The 19,263-nt window shown below is 38.0% G+C and overlaps 1 protein-coding gene across 1 annotated transcript in view; it reads left to right on the top strand.

The window, feature by feature from the left end:
• CNTNAP1 (contactin associated protein 1) overlaps positions 1-19,263 on the top strand; it is a 196,480-nt gene that overhangs the window by 147,512 nt on the left and 29,705 nt on the right. Inside the window, exons 14-18 of the mRNA XM_063458930.1 lie at positions 1,321-1,477; positions 3,536-3,663; positions 13,897-14,088; positions 15,328-15,546; positions 17,013-17,252. Coding sequence (XP_063315000.1) covers positions 1,321-1,477; positions 3,536-3,663; positions 13,897-14,088; positions 15,328-15,546; positions 17,013-17,252 — 936 coding nt within the window. The remainder of the gene's footprint in view (positions 1-1,320; positions 1,478-3,535; positions 3,664-13,896; positions 14,089-15,327; positions 15,547-17,012; positions 17,253-19,263) is intronic.

Below are 19,263 nucleotides of genomic sequence, written 5' to 3'. Positions count from 1 at the left end.
AAGCCCTGATTCTCTGGAACTGTTTTGGGTATGGGACCATGCATGACTTCCAGGAAATTCCTGAACTGATCTGTGTGATTTTTGGATATGTTGGTCACTCAGATCGGGGCTATCAGGGGATTTAACTTTTGTGGGGATTCTGTGTGTTTAAAGGTATTTTGGGGGGGGGTTTGTAAAAATGTATGTTTTCTGTGCCTGGAGATTATTGAGTTTAATACAGTGCTGACTCAATTATCTCCCAGGCACAGGGGAGGGATTGACCTATTTTGTATGGCAGTGTCCTGGACCTGAGAGTCAATGTAATCTTGTTTATGTTTTTACTGTAGTCTACTCTCATGTCCAGGGGGGATTGCCCCTTGCATGGGGACCTGCATATAAGGCCAGTTGTGGCTGCCATTAAACAGATTTTTTTTATCCTTCATGAAGTCTAGGCTCATGTTTGGGGGGTTGGAGGGCAATATTCACTCTGGGGATTGCTATAATCACTATACTCCCTTGGCTTACAACTCTCTTGTAAGAGCAGCCTGCTTTTCTTTCTGGACTAGGAGAGATCTACCCACTGAAAGCTGAATCCTGATTTTGGGTCCAAGGTGGGTGGAAGACAGCGAGACCCCAACCAAGCTGCGGCGGTTTGTGGGGTTTACAGTGGTTAAGGTGTCTGGTGCAGTGCTTATGGTACATATGGATAACTAGGAAGCAGCTATTGGCAGAGATACCCGGTCGGGGTGCCAGGCGGTCTGTCACAATACATACAAACAATAAAAATAAAATTCTCTGCACAATTTAGCATGTTATAGCACTTTTGCAGCTGATCATGTACACAAAGACTCTCTAGGCTAGGAGACCAATCACAGCATCCTAGGTTTAACTGGGTACCCATGCCAAGTTAAATAAACTTATTGGCACCTTGTCTACATACTGCACATCATAGAGAGTTATTAAGGTTGTATGTTTGAAGTAAGCTGGAAGGCCTATTTTCCTTGGACATGAAGAGCCTCACAAAATAGGGTCTTGAAAATAGGGACAATGAACAAACACAGTATGAATACAATCAATATTTTTTTTTAAATGACTGGGTAGAGTAAGGGGTACCTTTGTTCAGCGATAGCGCTCCCTTCCTAGGTTGCAGCATTTACAAGTAAGTGTCAGAATTGTACACGCAATCTCTGGGGCTACAGTGATCAACTCCACTCAAGTATTGATTCCAGGAACCCTATTCAGATATGACAGCACGCAATGTGCATTCAAATATATATAAAAGAACATTTGGATGATTCACTTCAAATTGTTCCACGTTGTCCATCTACTATATCATTGCAGCTGGACTTCCCTACAGCTTCTGGATGGGACGAGATAATTTAAGGCATTTTTACTGGGGTGGCTCAAATCCTGGAAGTCAAAGATGTGCTTGCAGCTTTGAAAAGACATGTGCAGATCCAACTTTCTTCTGCAACTGTGATGCTGATCATCTGCAGTGGTGAGTAAAGAAATTTTTTTAGGTGTTCCAAGTAATCTGAGACTAAATACTTGAAAGTAAATTGTTGTTTTAAATTGTTCGTTTCTTCAGTGTTAGGACTTTTTGAATAGTTTAGATGTTTCATAAAGTCTCATCACAAGCACTACTTTAAACGTCTCAATATCTGCGCTAGCACACATCTTGTCAACATGATCTTACTCTTAGATACTTATTTAAGTGTTTCTTTCTGTTTGCATTAGTTATTTTGCCATTTATTTGCCATCATATCCCCATTGTAAAATGGCAACGAGTTGCTGAATATGTTGATGTTACATAAATGACAATAATAATAAGACGTGTTTGTGTCTCTATACACACATACATTTCTTACCTTTTTGCTAACCCTGGCTACGTTTTAGCATTAAACTGTGCTCAGAGTGCAAATAAAACCACAGATTATCAGTGAGATCCAATCTAGTCCAGATTTTTTTTACACAAATTCTAAATAGCTATCTGTTTCTTTTACTTGTGAAGGTAAATAAGGTAAATAAATAATTCACATGAAGGTTTCAGTGCTGTCTAAATATAAAGAACAATCAAAAACAATAAAACATATGTAAGTAAAGTTAAAAACAAAATGAAAGATCAAAAGTAAAAACTAAAGTCCAAAATAATTGTAGAAAAATACCAATATAAAGGAAAATCCAAAGTCTGCAAAACCTGAGTATGAATCCTGCACAAAAAGAGTCCAATAATGTAGTGGAAGGTGGGGATCCAAATATGTGTAAAAATACCTTAGATAGAAGGAGACAAAAACGGTATATAGTGTAACTCTATGACAAAATGTATTGCTCCAGGTATAAAAGATCCCCCCCTACATAAATACTCTTACACAAATAAAATAATGATACTCATCGTGAAGCAGAAAAAAACCCCGTGCTCACTCGTTGTAAGTTCAAATGAAGCTCCGGTTTCCCAAAGAGGACAGCAGCTACCCGGTGCACTCAGGAGGGCTGTCTATGATGGCACTGGCGGGGAAACAACTGGCGGTGAATAAGGTGCCAACACAGATCTCATCTGCAGCATACCCTGCTCTGCAAGCTCCTGATAGAAGCCGCATTCACCGCCAGTTGTTTCCCCGCCAGTGCCATCATAGACAGCCCTCCTGAGTGCACCGGGTAGCTGCTGTCCTCTTTGGGAAACCGGAGCTTCATTTGAACTTACAACAAGCGAGCACGGGTTTTTTTTCTGCTTCACGATGAGTATCATTATTTTATTCGTGTAAGAGTATTTATGTAGGGAGGGATCTTTTATACCTGGAGCAATACATTTTGTCATAGAGTTACACTATATACCGTTTTTGTCTCCTTCTATCTAAGGTATTTTTACACATATTTGGATCCCCACCTTCCACTACAAAATTGGACTCTTTTTGTGCAGGACTCATACTCAGGTTTTGCAGACTTTGGATTTTCCTTTATATTGGTATTTTTCTACAATTATTTTGGACTTTAGTTGTTTTTACTTTTGATCTTTCATTTTGTTTTTAACTTTACTTACATATGTTTTATTGTATTTGATTGTTCTTTATATTTAGACACCCTTATTACCAATAAGGGAATTATCTACTAAGCGCTGAAATCTTCATGTGCATCTCTACATAGGAATTGGGAAATTTCTTTTGTTTTAGCTGCTGATTACTACAGAAATAGTTACAATACTATTTTTATTTATTTTATTTAGACTATTTATTGGTTATCACATTAGTTATCTATTTAGTACCAGCGCTCTCTTTTCTTGTATCTTAAATAAATAATTCAGTTTAAAACACCAATTAGTATGATATATTTTAGGGACTTGCGACTTCTGATATGCAGCTTGAAAGGTTGCAGCTGTTTTTACCAAAACGTTACACACTGTTGCCCATTCAGCAATGTTTATTTTCATTTTCCACTGTTCCTGTATTTTATATAATGTGCAAAACAAGCATATTACAGAGAGAACATGGCATTGGAATGATGTCTTTTGCACACAAAATGTTAATGTATGTTATCTTTTATTTTTTTCATTTTTTTTTAGGAGAAGTGACAAAGGTGTACTTAAATATCGTGATCATCTACCAGTTACACAAGTGGTTGTGGGGGACACAAATCGCTCCAGCTCCGAGGCCTGGTTTTCAGTGGGACCATTACGATGCTATGGAGACAGTAAGACATTAGTCCCGTGGTCTCAATGAATGATGTAAAGTGCATCAATACCATACTGAAGTTGAATACGACTGACACACTTGGGATCTGGTTATGTGGGAGAAATGTTACATAGTCAGTTACCAGGCATACATGATCTAGTTATTGAGTGTCCCACGTCATACATTTTATTTAGTCTGTAAATCTCCAAACACCCTGAGCATTGTTTTGGCCTTATTAGGAGCAATTAATTAATCATTCCACCTAGTATATGGTAAATATATTTGTGTAATACAGTGAGAACAGTTACTTTTAAGGGTGCATTAAATTACATACATAGTAGGTATATATTAATGTATAAAATATGTGTGTATCATTAGCAATGCTTACATTTTATATCATTTTAATTTTTAATTTTATACAGGGAGTGCAGAATTATTAGGCAAGTTGTATTTTTGAGGATTAATTTTATTATTGAACAACAACCATGTTCTCAATGAACCCCAAAAACTCATTAATATCAAAGTTGAATATTTTTGAAAGTAGTTTTTAGTTTGTTTTTAGTTATAGCTATTTTAGGGGGATATCTGTGTGTGCAGGTGACTATTACTGTGCATAATTATTAGGCAACTTAACAAAAAAACAAATATATACCCATTTCAATTATTTATTTTTACCAGTAAAACCAATATAACATCTCAACATTCACAAATATACATTTCTGACATTCAAAAACATAACAAAAACAAATCAGTGACCAATATAGCCACCTTTCTTTGCAAGGACACTCAAAAGCCTGCCATCCATGGATTCTGTCAGTGTTTTGATCTGTTAACCATCAACATTGCGTGCAGCAGCAACCACAGCCTCCCAGACAATCTCACATTTGATGATGGACCACAGGTTCTCAATGGGGTTCAGATCAGGTGAACAAGGAGGCCATGTCATTAGATTTTCTATTTTATACCCTTTCTTGCCAGCCACGCTGTGGAGTACTTGGACGCGTGTGATGGAGCATTGTCCTGCATGAAAATCATGTTTTTCTTGAAGGATGCAGACTTCTTCCTGTACCACTGCTTGAAGAAGGTGTCTTCCAGAAACTGGCAGTAGGCCTGGGAGTTGAGCTTGACTCCATCCTCAACCCGAAAAGGCCCCACAAGCTCATCTTTGATGATACCAGCCCAAACCAGTACTCCACCTCCACCTTGCTGGCGTCTGAGTCGGACTGGAGCTCTCTGCCCTTTACCAATCCATCCATCTGGCCCATCAAGACTCACTCTCATTTCATCAGTCCATAAAACCTTAGAAAAATCAGTCTTGAGATATTTCTTGGCCCAGTCTTGACGTTTCAGCTTGTGTGTCTTGTTCAGTGGTGGTCGTCTTTCAGCCTTTCTTACCTTGGCCATGTCTCTGAGTATTGCACACCTTGTGCTTTTGGGCACTCCAGTGATGTTGCAGCTCTGAAATATGGCCAAACTGGTGGCAAGTGGCATCTTGGCAGCTGCACGCTTGACTTTTCTCAGTTCATGGGCAGTTATTTTGCGCCTTGGTTTCTCCACACGCTTCTTGCGACCCTGTTGACTATTTTGAATGAAACGCTTATATTTATATATATATATATTTATATATATGGCCAAAAAAGATCAGAACAGAAAAAAAACATAAAGTAAATAAAATGTGCAAACCCTAGTGATATAAATCAAACACTATGAAACAATAATACATTGAAAATGCTGGGAGGTTAAGTCTCAAAATTATCCTATACTCGAGGAACCCGTGTACCTTTAATGCATCACCTAAGATGACTCAGTAAATAGGTGGGTACCTCTGGTATAAGTGGATAGTACTAAGGTCTGAGGGGCTAAAGGGATTTTAGACCATAAAGTTGACTAGATGATTATTGCCTGTGAGCGTAACTCTTAAGAGGTATAAATAGTAACACAAAGTATAATGTTTGATACATTTGTCTGCATCAGGTTACAAAAAATATCTCTTCTCCGAACAGAACGGAGTTCACATCACTCAGCACTCCAGTGGATGTGTTGATATGTGGTAATTGTAATAACCAAGTGAATAAAGTTATAGAGATATCAGGTAACCTAATCGTTCTGAGAGCAGAGCATATCAAATATCAAAATCAAATTATTGCTGTATCAATAGTCATAAACACTCTCCAAACAGGCATACTAAATCTGCTATACCCTTCTGCTGCTAAATAAGAAATAAATGTCACCATAAAAATGCAATTAAAAACCCCACACAAATAGATAGAACTATGAGGACACCTCTCAATGCCAAAACCAGTAGGAATAGTAATGATAGTTTATCATCTACCTAGAAAATGTCCACCAACTGTTACAAAGTTCATACAGGAATCCCATCACAATCATTGTGTAAATAACTTGTGATGGTAAAGTATTTACAAATTATTGTATTGTAAAAAGTAATTCTAGAGTAGAACTACAAGGTAATCCGTGTGGCGTAAGGTCTGAAGAAGAGACTCCACACCAAACCAAATCAAAAAGCACAATGTACGGAAATGACAAACAGGAAGTGACATCACACTAGATACTGACATGTTCCATTGCGAAGAATTTTATCAAAAGACAGTGTTTCAGAATTAAATTTAGGGGGAGGTACCTAGTTATATATGCACATGAGACCGCCACTTAAAGGAAAAGCATACATAAATACTAGAGATGGGGTTGGCAACTTTCAGCACTCTTGTTCTGTTGTGGACTACTTTTCCCCTGAAGCTTTGCTAGCATTATGGTTGTAAGAGCATTATTGGAAATGTAGTAAACAATGCCTGCAGTGCAGAAGTTTGCCTATTCCATTACTATTTTAATAGAACTATAAGATTATGCTTCATAAATCCATAGATGAGGCCCTTCCATTGTCATATTGTCAGACATATTATAACAGAAAATATGAATATTTGTCCCATAATCATCCCTACGCTGTGCTGACAATGCATATCATTTCATTAAGCTGCTATCTTTGCTATCGAGTGCCATATAGGTACTGGTCGTACGGAGACAAATAACTATGTGATAATAAATGGCTTCATATGATCACTATCATTCAAAAAAATATTTTTTTTTGCATGATCAGTCATATTTTCAAAATATATGAAAATATAGAGGGGCGTGGCCGACCAAGCTTGGAGATGGCCACTTAACTCCACTGCTGAGCCAGAGACACGCCACAGACAGGGGCTGGACTGTTCTGCCTCGCAAGGAAAGGGGCACAAATTCTTAGGTTCTCGTCATGGGGGAGGGGAGGAAATTGGGTCCCGGGCCGCCATGCTGGACCGGAGGATTACTCGACTTGTCAGGCCTCCCGTGGTTCACCGGGACGTTATGAGATATGATAATTGATTTTGCTGTGGGGGGCGGGCCGGGGCTGCAACTCGCAGCGTTGCTACTATTAACCATGTAATTGTCTAGTAATGTTAATATAAGTGGCATCTGAGTTTTAGACTACTCACACAGATGTTAAACTTTAACTCATCTAGTATTCACACAATAGCCTCGTGAACAATTGGGTTACCCAGCTCCATTTGATCAATGGTCCATGAAGACTGGATAGCCGACCCACGAACAGTTTTATTTACTGTTAGAGCATACACACTACAACCTATGTCCTTTTATGTGACCCTCACTTATATGCATATTGTTTTGTTTCTTGTAAATAGTTACTGTTGGCCCTGTAGGCCCTATTTATGTTACATCCTCCTTACACTTAGACTAGACAGATTACCCGCAGACTTTCTTTGCAAATATTATACAAAGTATCAATGTCACAGCTAAAAATTGTATCAATTAATGCTGGGGCCTAAATGTGCTCAGGCACATTTAGGCCCCAGCATTAATTGATACAATTTTTAGAAGAGGGCATGAGCCCTGCCAGAGTTTCACTCCCTCGAAGCTTCCAGAGTCTTTGTCCAAGAGACTCACTTTAAGGGTCCCTCGGCTCCCACATTAAAAGATCACTGCTACCGAGCTGGTTATTACAGCAATTATACAGAATACAAATCTAGGGGCACAGCGATCCTCTTCTCATGAACCCTACCCTTCTGCCCCTCTGCATACCTATCAGATACAGAAGGAACATTTACCTTTGTCAAAGCACATATCTCAAATCAAGTTTACACCTTCGCCAACATTTATCTTCCTAATTCCAAACAATATGCTTCTCTTTCAAAGATACTGACCAAGTTAGCAGACTTTGCTTAAGGTACAGTAATAGTAAGGGGTGATTTCAACATAACGCTTGACCCTAGACTAGACAACACGGCAACAAACATACACTCTGATTCTAGACACAGATGCAAACTAAAAGCACTATTACATAGGCACCAGCTAGTAGACTGTTGGCGCTTACAGCAACCAAATAGACTTCACATACTACTCACAGGTTAAGCACTCGTACTCCAGAATAGATCTTCTCTTGCTAGCGCACCGCCACCTACACCTGTTAAGACACTCATCCATTCAGTCCATAATGTGGTCTGACCAAGCTCTAATAACTATTACCATTAATCCTGAAACACCCCAACCATTTAACCCATTATGGAAAATTAATGAAAATTAAAAACACAAGAGATCAGGGACAAACTACAGTCTCAGATTTCCATGTACTTCCAGGAAAATTACACAACTGATATTTCCCCAATGAGGCTTTAGAACGCACATAAATGTGTTATTAGAGTGGAATTAATTAAACTTGGTTCTAAGCTTTAAAAGACGGAAAAATTAAGAAATACAAACGTTGCTTACTAAACTACAAACACTGGACAGGCAACACAATCAATTTATGTCCCCTGACATGCTGATGGAATTAACAGACACCAGACAAAAACTTAACGCTCTCTTAGACAACCGTACGGTGCGATCTGCCCTACTAGTCCTACACGTAAACTACCAGTATGGGAACAAATGTGGCAAATATCTGGCAAAAGCGTTTAAACAAAGACACCAACAAACTTTAATACCAAAAAAATACGCTTTGGAAATTGAAGTGTGGTACAGTGAGAGGAAAAAGTATTTGATCCCCTGACAGAATAAAATAGAAAAAAATTCAGAAAAAACGTCAAATAGTTATAAATTGATTTGCATGTCAATGAGTGAAATAAGTATTTGATCCCCTATCAATCAGCAAGATTTCTGGCTCTCATGTGACACCTGTCCACAGAAGCAATCAATCAGATTCCAAACTCTCCACCATGGCCAAGATCAAAGAGCTGTCCAAGGATATCAGGAACAAGATTGTAGACCTACACAAGGCTTGAATGGGCTACAACACCATCACCAAGCAGCTTGGTGAGAAGGTGACAATAGTTGATGCAATTATTCGCAAATGGAAGAAACACAAAATAACTGTCAGTCTCCCTCGGTCTGATGCTTCATGCAAGATCTCACCTCGTGGAGTTTCAATTATCATGAGAACGGTGAGGAATCATCCCAGAACCACACGGGAGGATCTTGTTAATGATCGCAATGCAGTTGGGACCATAGTCACCAAGAAAACAATTGGTAACACACTATGCCGTGAATGACTGAAATCCTGCAGCACCCGCAAGGTCCCTCAAGAAAGCACATGTACAGGCCCGTCTTAAGTTTGCCAATGAACATCTGAATGCTTCAGAGGAGAAGTGGGTGAAAGTGTTGTGGTCAGATGAGACCAAAATCAAGCTCTTTGGCATCAACTCATATCACCGTGTGGAGGTGGAGGTATGCTGCCTATAACCAAGAACACCATCCCCACCGTCAAACATGGAGGTGGAAACTTTATGCTTTGGGTGTGTTTTTCTGCTAAGGGGACAGGACAACTGCACCACATCAAACGGGGCCATGTACTGTCAAATCTTGGGTGAGAACCTCCTTCCCTCAGCCAGGGCATTGAAAATGGCTTGTGGGTGGGTATTCCAGCATGACAATGACACACAATGACACAAAACGCACAGCCATGGCAACAAAGGAGTCTCTCAAGAATAAGCACATTAAGGTCCTGGAGTGGCCTACCCAGTCTCCAGACCTTAATCCCATAGAAAATCTGTGGAGGGTGCTGAAGGTTCGAGTTGCCAAACGTCAGCCTCGAACCCTTAATGAAATATAACAAAAAATATGTTGGTGTTGTATGAAACCCACAGACAATACTGCAACTCCAAGTAAAATGTCTTAAATAATCCTGAGAGCAAGACCTTGATATGGTTAATTCCGGTGCTGGGCTATCCCACATATGCATTACGTGACACAAAATAAAATGGAGTCCGCACTCAGGAGAAAAACCCTAATGAGCCACAGAATAATACACAGAAATAATGAAAAAAGTGCACATTTATTGATATAAAAATTGCAACGATGTATGGCAGAAAATAGTCATGGCAGCACTCCAAAAAGCTAAATATAGGAGTAGGAATATAGAGTAATGCAAACCACATATAATAATCACAAGATGAATATACAGATTTCCAAGCATGGACAACATACTTGCAAAAAATAGGAACACTAAGGGAATGAAAGATTAGGTAGTTGTGATACCTTCTGCTGCCAGACGTGAGGAAGACCACCTACACCGCCACCGACATAAAGGTAAGCGCTAGTACCCTGGATGCGTTTCGCACCCCCCTGGTGCTTTCTCAACATGAGTAAACATAGGAAATTCTGGAGATATATAGGAGGAATCCATTCAAAGCAAATTGACGCTCCTTATAATACAAACCACTCACACCTGAATCTAGACATGGGCGAAAGGAAACTGAGGCAGACTTACTAAAGTGCTGAAGTGGAATAGTACGTTAAAGAAATATATACCAGATAAATTAATCCTAGCCTATGATAAATCCTAACCCCAATTTTTTATTTTATTTTTTTTATTATTTTTTTTAAAGCCCGGATGTATAGATGGAACGCAACCACTGACCTAAATAACTGCTTAGAAATAGTTAAAGGGCAAGTGGGGATAATATATAAAATTCCTTTTAAAATGTTTGATCAAAACAAAGGGGAATACACCAAGAAACAAATCCAAATTGATAATAATTTATGTACTTCTTAGGCGGCTCCTTACTCCATTAAATAAATAAATTACCTAATATCTTTAAAATAACAAAGTATGATATAATGACTCCCAAATACATAGAATAATTTTAAATTGCTAGATTTACCATATATACTTGAGAATGAGCCGAGTTTTTCGGCACATGTTTTGTGCTGAAAAACACCCACTCAACTTATACTCGAGCCAATGTCTGTATTATGGCAACTTACATTGCCATAATATAGACCAGGACCGCCGGGCTCATTAGAAGCCCGGCGGTCCTGTTGGGAGCTGGAAGAGAGCTGTAACTTACCTTTCCTGCAGCTCCTGTCAGCTCCCTTCTCCTGCGTTCCGGTCAGCTCCCCTGTCAGCTCCACTGTAAATCTTGCGAGAGCCGTGGGGTCAGAGCGGCACTCACACCGCGAGACTTACAGTGGAGGAGAAGGGAGCTGACAGGAGCTGTAGGAAAGGTAAGTTACAGCTCTCTGCCAGCCCCCCTCCTACATAGCTCATGCCACTGGACCACCAGGGAATGAGAGCCCCCCTCCCTGGCCATGTATCAAGCAGGGAGGGGGGACAAAAATAAATACAAATAAAAAATGTAATATTAAAATAAAAAAAATATTAATAATATAACTAAAATAATAATAATAATATTTAAAAATAATAATAAAAATAATAAAAATGCCCACCCCCCACCAAGGCTCTGCATCACATACACTGCACCCATACACACACACACACACACTGCATTATATACACACACACATACACTGCACTCATACACACACACACTGCATACATACACACACACACACACACACTGCATTATATACACACACACACACACTGCATTCATTCATACACACACACACACACTGCATTCATACACACACACACACTAACACTGCACTCATACACACGCTCTGCATTCATACACACACACACTGCACTCATGCACACACACTGCATTCATACACACACACACACACACACACACTGCATTCATACATACACACACACTGCATTCATACACACACACACACTGTGTTCATACATACACTGCATTCATACAAACACACTGCATTCATTATATACACACTGTAAATAAATATTCAATTAATATAATTTTTTGGGGGATCTAATTTTATTTAGAAATGTACCAGTAGCTGCTGCATTTCCCACCCTAGTCTTATACTCGAGTCAATAAGTTTTCCCAGTTTTTTGGAGTAAAATTAGGGGCCTCGGCTTATATTCGGGTCGACTTATACTCAACTTACACTATATACGGTATATAACCCCATATAAAAATGGAGAAGCTAAAGAACGTTTCTTATCACCTAAAAGGATTTAAACTTTCAATAAAGAAATAGAAACTCGATATTAGAACGTAGTATGTTAAAATTGAAAAATTGGCAAACTGTTGATAGCGGGGTCTTTACATAGGCATGGTTTCTAAATTTATTGCCGTTAACATAGCAAAAAATACTAATACATATGTCTATGTTCCACTGTCTTAGTTTTAAAATCTCTAGAATTGACTATGAAATATTTTTTTTTATAAAACAACCAAATAAAGTGTGACACAGAAAAAAGAGGAAAACAGGAGGATTACCAATATAACAGGTTAATATAGTCAAATACTGCATACGGTAAAAATCTGCAGTAGCTAAAACTTAACTTTTACTAGGTATTTACTAAAAAGAAGTCCACCAGTTGATGGGCTTCTAATAATGAGTATAGACTGATCAGAATAATACTAATATCTAATAAAACATAAAAACAATAATCCAAACGTAATTGGAATAATGGGCAGTGATATAACCGGTATTATTAGCAAAATAGCCTCCTCTATAGGAGTATACTGCCCAGTAATCCAAAGGTTTATGGAATAAATGGGCAGTAATATTGTATATTTGATTAGCAAGATAGCCTCCTAAATAACAGTTTACTGCCTGTAGTCCAAGGACAAACACACTCTTGCGTTGAAAAGATTGTTACATCTGTATGCGCTCGTGTGTATATCAATGAAGCATAACTATTACTTGAGTAATAGGCACCAATCACAAGAGATGAGAAGCATCGGTAATTTCATACATAACAGGTATCCTCACATTGTGTTGACTATAAGGGATAAGGTTGCAGAAGATTCAACATTTTCTAAATCTGCTAAGTGCTCCTACTTGTGGGACAGGGGAAGGGACACAACCAAAACTACAAGACAAGAAATTAGTGAGTATGGCCCCAGAGATTGCTTCACATAGGTGTAAGCTATCATTAATGTATTGCTTCCCAAATAGAAGGCCATGAAGGGGTTGAGGAAAAAGGGGTAGAGGGGAGAAGGAGAGAAATGAACCACATTAAACTATATACAGATACGAATATACGAAGAGGATGAGAGAACAAAGAGGTGAAGCGAGGAAAAGAAAGGTATGTAGGGAGAGGAGTAAAGAGGAAGCAGAGGCAACATGCCTGAATCCCCAAGAAAGGAAAAATGGGAAAGTGATGAGTGGGAAAAATCCAAGTGCCTCAGAAGCTAGTTGAGCTTATGTAGGAAAGGAACAGGTTACATGGCGTATCTCCAAAACAGCCTCGAAAGGCAGGGGTCCTAAACTTTGTGAAAAGATTTAGGAAAACCCTTCAGCTGGGCAGACAATCCCTCCATATCCATGGCTCCCCTTATTATACGGACTGTGACAGAGGCAGCTTTTCAGATATTTGCCCATAATTCACCGATTGCTCTACGAGCTGCAAGTGCTTTCCCAGTGGCTGATTATTCTTCGCTCTGTTAAATCAAAGAGTTTAAAGAGTAAGAGAGCCCAGGGATCTAACAGATATGGTTTCCCAAACACCTGTGGTAGGAGAAATGGTATTCAGCTTAGGGCATGACCACTAGCAGTGTTGGTAGGTGCCTTTTTTCCAACACTGTTTCCAACAGCGATCCGATGGGAGTTAACCTTTCTGGAGTCTGATCAGAGTTAAATATCATCTACAAATAATGTTGTATCCCTGTTCTTTATGTTTGACACAAATATCAGCCCAGCTACTTTTCTCCTCTGGAGGGTATTAAGACATTTAATCCATTTGTTTTGCATAGTTTGCCATGTTTAAAGGACACAAATAAAGAATTATTGCATGTGATGAACATGTTTGGACTTATAAATAGATTAAAAGACTAACATAATAAAATCATTTTTCATTTAATTTTAGGAAACACATGGAATACAGTGACATTTATGAAAGGAGCCAGCCTACTCTTCCCAACATTCAAACCAGAAACTAGTGTTGATATCTCCTTCTACTTCAAAACCACTGCTCTATCTGGAACCTTTTTGGAGAATGCAGGAGGATATCCTGACATATATGGCAGATTTCAGATCTTTATCAGGATTGAGTTGAACAGTGAGTGGCTGGTGTGAATTGCTTTTGTCATAATTTATAACAGCCATAATGCTAAAATCTACTTGTGAAATGTTTTAAAACTTTAAAGAGGACCATTTGTTTATTAGGCATGCTAAATAGCAACTGTCATGCAATTTCACAAGCACGCAGAACTATGGCGATATAGATGAAAAGTTCAGCAAGTGATTAGTACAATACAGCATGGTGTTTTCAAAGAATGCATATGATGAAACATTTAGTTATTTAAAGGGACTAAGTCACACACAATCATAGCTAACTGGCACAGATATTAACCGAGTCATTGATTAAACTCTTATTGGGGCAAAACCACATGGCTGCAGGACATTTGGAATGCAAAACCCCAAAATAATTATTTATTTTGAATAAACTTGGGTATGGTCTGGATTTCAAACCCCAACCCCCACCCACGGGCCTAGAGTCCTACACCACCCCTCTCCACCACCCCTCTCTTGTATTATGATTACTGCCCCCAACCACCCATGGAGGGGACACCCGGTCCTCCCAGTATTATAGTTAGAGCCCCCTCCTGCCTCCTATTGTGTTACCACCCTTTAATAAGCAGTTGCTGAAAATTAGGATACATGTTGTGACAAATTATAGTTGTAATTGTAGTAATACAATGGCAAATTTGAAATCATGAGGGCATTTATTTTTTCACTTAATTTATTTGCAATAAACTGACTCTTACTTACTAACAACTAACTTTAAGTTCTGCACACAATTAATTATGGAAAAGCAAAGGTAATTAGCATTTTCATTAAATATTTTTCTTTAAATTAGGCATAATGCATTTCATCAAATAAAAAAGTAGAAAAAGATTTTTAAAAAAGTGCTTAGTTTTATCCCACAACTTAAATAAAAGTTTAAAGAGGAACCATCTCTTGCAATGTGACAGATTCTCCACCCAATGATGCTTCTGCAGACAGCGTGTTCGGGCATCTAATGGATGTCTGGTAGGAGAGATGTTTGAGAAAAAGAACTGACAGACAGGATGTGTTTATTTGTGAGGGTAATGGTAAAGTAAAAAAGAGAGAGAAAAATTAACTGCTGAGCTGGACAGGTGACAATGGACAAATTAATATGCAGACCTAGAATGGGATTTTTGAATGATTCTGACAGGTTGTAGTTATTGTTTAGTTGGGTATGATTGTTATCAAAATCAATAAAACATCAACCAAAATGTGTTGGTTTTTTTTTTTGTTTTTTTTTACTTTTCAGCAACAAAAGAACTGGCGTTTATTTATGACATTGGTAACGGCCATGAAAATGTAACTGTAAAATCACCCCGAGGTTTTAATGATGATGAATGGCACCAAGTGAAGGCTGAAATGAATGTCAAGCTAGCAAGAATCAAGGTAGATTACTTACCCTGGGTTATCCGCAGATTCCCCCTTCAGACCTACCTCAACATGTCTTATGATCGTCCATTACGTGTAGGTGAGTGAACAGTGATATCATTAGCAAATCATTTATAAAGTTTAGAGAATGGAGTATCACAACATTTAAATTTTCTCCTTCAAAATTAAGTGTGATTGACTCGATAAAAATACCCCTCTCGTGTTCCTTGGGCAACAGACCTCTAATGTTAATGTGATTCTCTTCATCCTACCTTCCAGGAGTATAAGACCCTATTTTCCACACAATAAAATAAAAATATCCCCCTTCTTCTATTTCCTCTGTTGGACTGGTGTTTGTGGGATCTGGAGTAACCTTCACCCCAAAAGCAACTCTCCAAGCACCATAACCATTCCATTCTAGTACAGTTTGAAAACTTACCTGGATCCACAACTTGTGCCACATTCAATATTCTCTATAGAATAGCCAATATTGCACTAATTGGCTGAGCACTAACACTCTAAGTAATTGAGCAAGGCTGCCTTTGCTTAGTTCTGAAGAGAAAATAGAAAAGTACAAGCAGATGTGGCCCTGGGATTCCAGTAGGACTCAGGTAGGCACTCCTGCACCATAAACACTACAGCTGGCTTTACTAGTTATGGTGCTTTGAACTCCGCTTTGGATAATGTTTGGGTATGTGTGTACAGTGGAACAGCCAGCAATTATCTGTTGTCACTGGGAGCTCTATCCATGTAAAGACATGGCCAGTGCGAGTCTGGTAATGAAAGTGAGAGGCTGTCAATTTATTCACACTTTTGGGCTTAGTCCATCCTGAGCACCATATCTGAACTATTTTATAATTAATATTATTTTTTTAAAAAACTAAAGAAAAATATAAATTTCATAGCAACGGATATACCCAGTCATTTGCAGGAATAGTAGATAATTCAATGTGATAAGCATAGAAATATGTTTAAACAGACAAAGAAAGTGTGTGAATAGCGCAATGCACTATGGTTCATATAATAAGCAGTGTAGGTATGTAATTATGATCTTTAGAACCCTGGCTCATAGTAAGGGCTTTCCATCTAGCCGGTATCATCAGGTTGGAAGATAAACATTTATTGGGGCACTATGCAGGGCTTGTGTTTTAAAAGTAGAATCTTCTTTTAGACTGGAATTCAACAGATTATTGTTATATTGACACATTTCAGGTGTGAATTTAAGGGGCTAAAAACAACCCAACAACGTGCTTTTGTTTGATAAGTTGAGTTTTAACTTGTAGAAGGAACTTCCATGGTAGACAGCAAAAGCACAACTCCCAAAAGGATAGTCAATAAGAGTTTTAAAACGATGAATCATAGTGAATTGAAAAGCAAATCTTATTAACTTCCCTGTTTCTAAACAATGTCCCCCACAATCTCTTCCCACACCGTGACACTCATATGTTTTTTTATTTTATGTATTTCTATTTATTTTATGTCACTTTTCTAATTTATAAAATCTATTGCTTCTGTGTTATTGGATTTTTTAATTATACCTTTAATGTCTAAACATTTCGATTGCAGGTTCTGCAGAGTACAAGTTAAAACCATTTGTTGGTTGCCTTCGTGCGCTGAGAATGAATGGAGTTACATTGGATTTAGAAGGAAAAGCTAATGAAACGTTAGGTATAAGGACCAACTGCACAGGCTATTGTGAGAAGCCACGAGTAGAGTGTCAGAATCTTGGTCGCTGTGTGGAAAGATACAATCACTACACCTGTGATTGCAATGGAACGGGATTTGAGGGACCCTTCTGTAACAGAGGTAATAGCATTATACATTTGAAATGCATAATGAAGCATGAATACGTATTTACTATATATCTATTGTGACCGAAAGCAAGGAATTGTGCTGGAGGGAATCTATATACCTAAGGAATAAAATACGGAGTGATGGTGAAGCGCTATATTAAACTCAAGGTGTGGAAACAGGAGATAATTCTAAAGGAGTATAAATGTACCTGAATATAAACGTTTCTTGGAACCTTAACCTTGATATAATTTCCTTAAAAATATAAACATAAAAAACATATCATAGCGTAAAACTGTAAAATACACAATGTAGTATGTATAAGAGAATATTCCCACTCACACTCTGAAGAGCTAAAAGGTTTTAGCTCAATTCTTGCGCCTGCAGGGTCCGTAAAGGTGACCCTCTCCCTTCTTGGGGAACCTTTATCCTTCTTATTTCCGATCTAGGATACAGAGCATATATAGTGCAGTACCTTTAAAGTTCTTTAAAATAAGTAAAATAATAGATGTGGTACTCACAAACCAAGAGCCTTCAGAATAGGCTCAATGGAACAGCATATGTGGTTAAGGACCACAATCCTTCTTTCTTGTAGCAGGAAGAATTGCCCAATAGTATTGTGGTAAAAAATATATTTATTATACTATTACTTTAAAACATAATCTAATACAAGTAAATACTATATAGGCAAAAATAAAAGAGTCCAATAATTGTAGTCTCCAGGACGCGTTTCGCCTAATAGGCTTCCTCAGCTGGATCAAAAAGTCTTTATGAAGATCCTTGGACTGGTTCCTGCTTTATATACCTTTTTCTTTGTTCAAATAATTGTTTTGTGGGCTCTTTAATTTCGCGGGCTATCGTCATGGCAACGCCGACGCCCTGCGTGTCAAGCCTCTTTTTCGTTTCGCTTCCGTGTTTGTCACTTCCGGTGTGACGTGTTTCCGGTGTTTTCATGCGTTCCACCGTGCGGTTCATACGTAGGTGTTTCCGGATCGGCATGGTTATAGAGAGAGAGAGGATGAGAATATATTCCGAAAAAGTTCACTCATATGTTCTTTCCTTTTAACTTTATATCAGTATGGTATACATTAGTCTTTGTTTCCATATTTTATAATTCGTTCTATTTAACAATGGTATACATTATAATATTTTAGATTTTATTAATGTTCGTCTTCCTAAGTATATATATATAATTTTATTCCACTTTGAATAAAGATTGTAAGCTCTCATTCTGAAGTTCTTTCTATACGTTTTGCAAATCTTAAAAGTGTCCATTTATATATTTCTACATCTTGATATCGAAAGACTCCATGAGAATAAACCACTTGAAGTGTATTTTATGTACTCACAATAGTACCAAGTTAGACATAAATCATTCATAGGCACCTGAGGTATTCATAGATCATGCAGATCAAACTACTAGGGTGATTGGGGTACAGTATATCGAATAAAACATCACTCAAATTGCTTAAATTAAAACAAACCACTTAAGGTGCTTAGCATGAATTTAAAATACAAAATATTAAAAAGTAAAACCGTGATGACCAAAGTGACCTATATAAGATTGAAATACTTCCCCTAAAATGCTTCATAAAAATCAGAGTCGTCAGCATAATAATATAAAACCATAATATAAAACCATATAGGTCTAAAAAATGTCTCTCAGCTTACGTTGATATTGTTAAGAATATGTGGATACCATATTAGGTGTATAAACGTTATTAAAAAAAAAAAAAAAAAAAAAATGTATCCAAAAGTGTATAAAAAATTGTATAAAAAATATATATATATGAGTAAGAATATAAAATGAGAATAGGGAAGAGGGGACAGAGAGGTGGGGATCTATCTGAGGAAATGGCACATCTCAAAATCTGCGTTCAACCCGTTTGGAATTAGGGTATTAAGTCTAAAAATCCACTCCATTTCTTGCTTGCTCATTTTTGTATCAAAATTGCCTCCCCTCCAGTCCTTATCTACTTTTTTTATGCCTAGGAATATCGTGTTTATAAACTCACAATTGTGGAAA

This window comes from Pelobates fuscus, chromosome 6, assembly GCF_036172605.1.
Source record: "Pelobates fuscus isolate aPelFus1 chromosome 6, aPelFus1.pri, whole genome shotgun sequence".
Taxonomy (NCBI): domain Eukaryota; kingdom Metazoa; phylum Chordata; class Amphibia; order Anura; family Pelobatidae; genus Pelobates; species Pelobates fuscus.
Note: the sequence above shows the minus strand (reverse complement) of the source record. Positions and strands in the feature narration are given on the sequence as shown.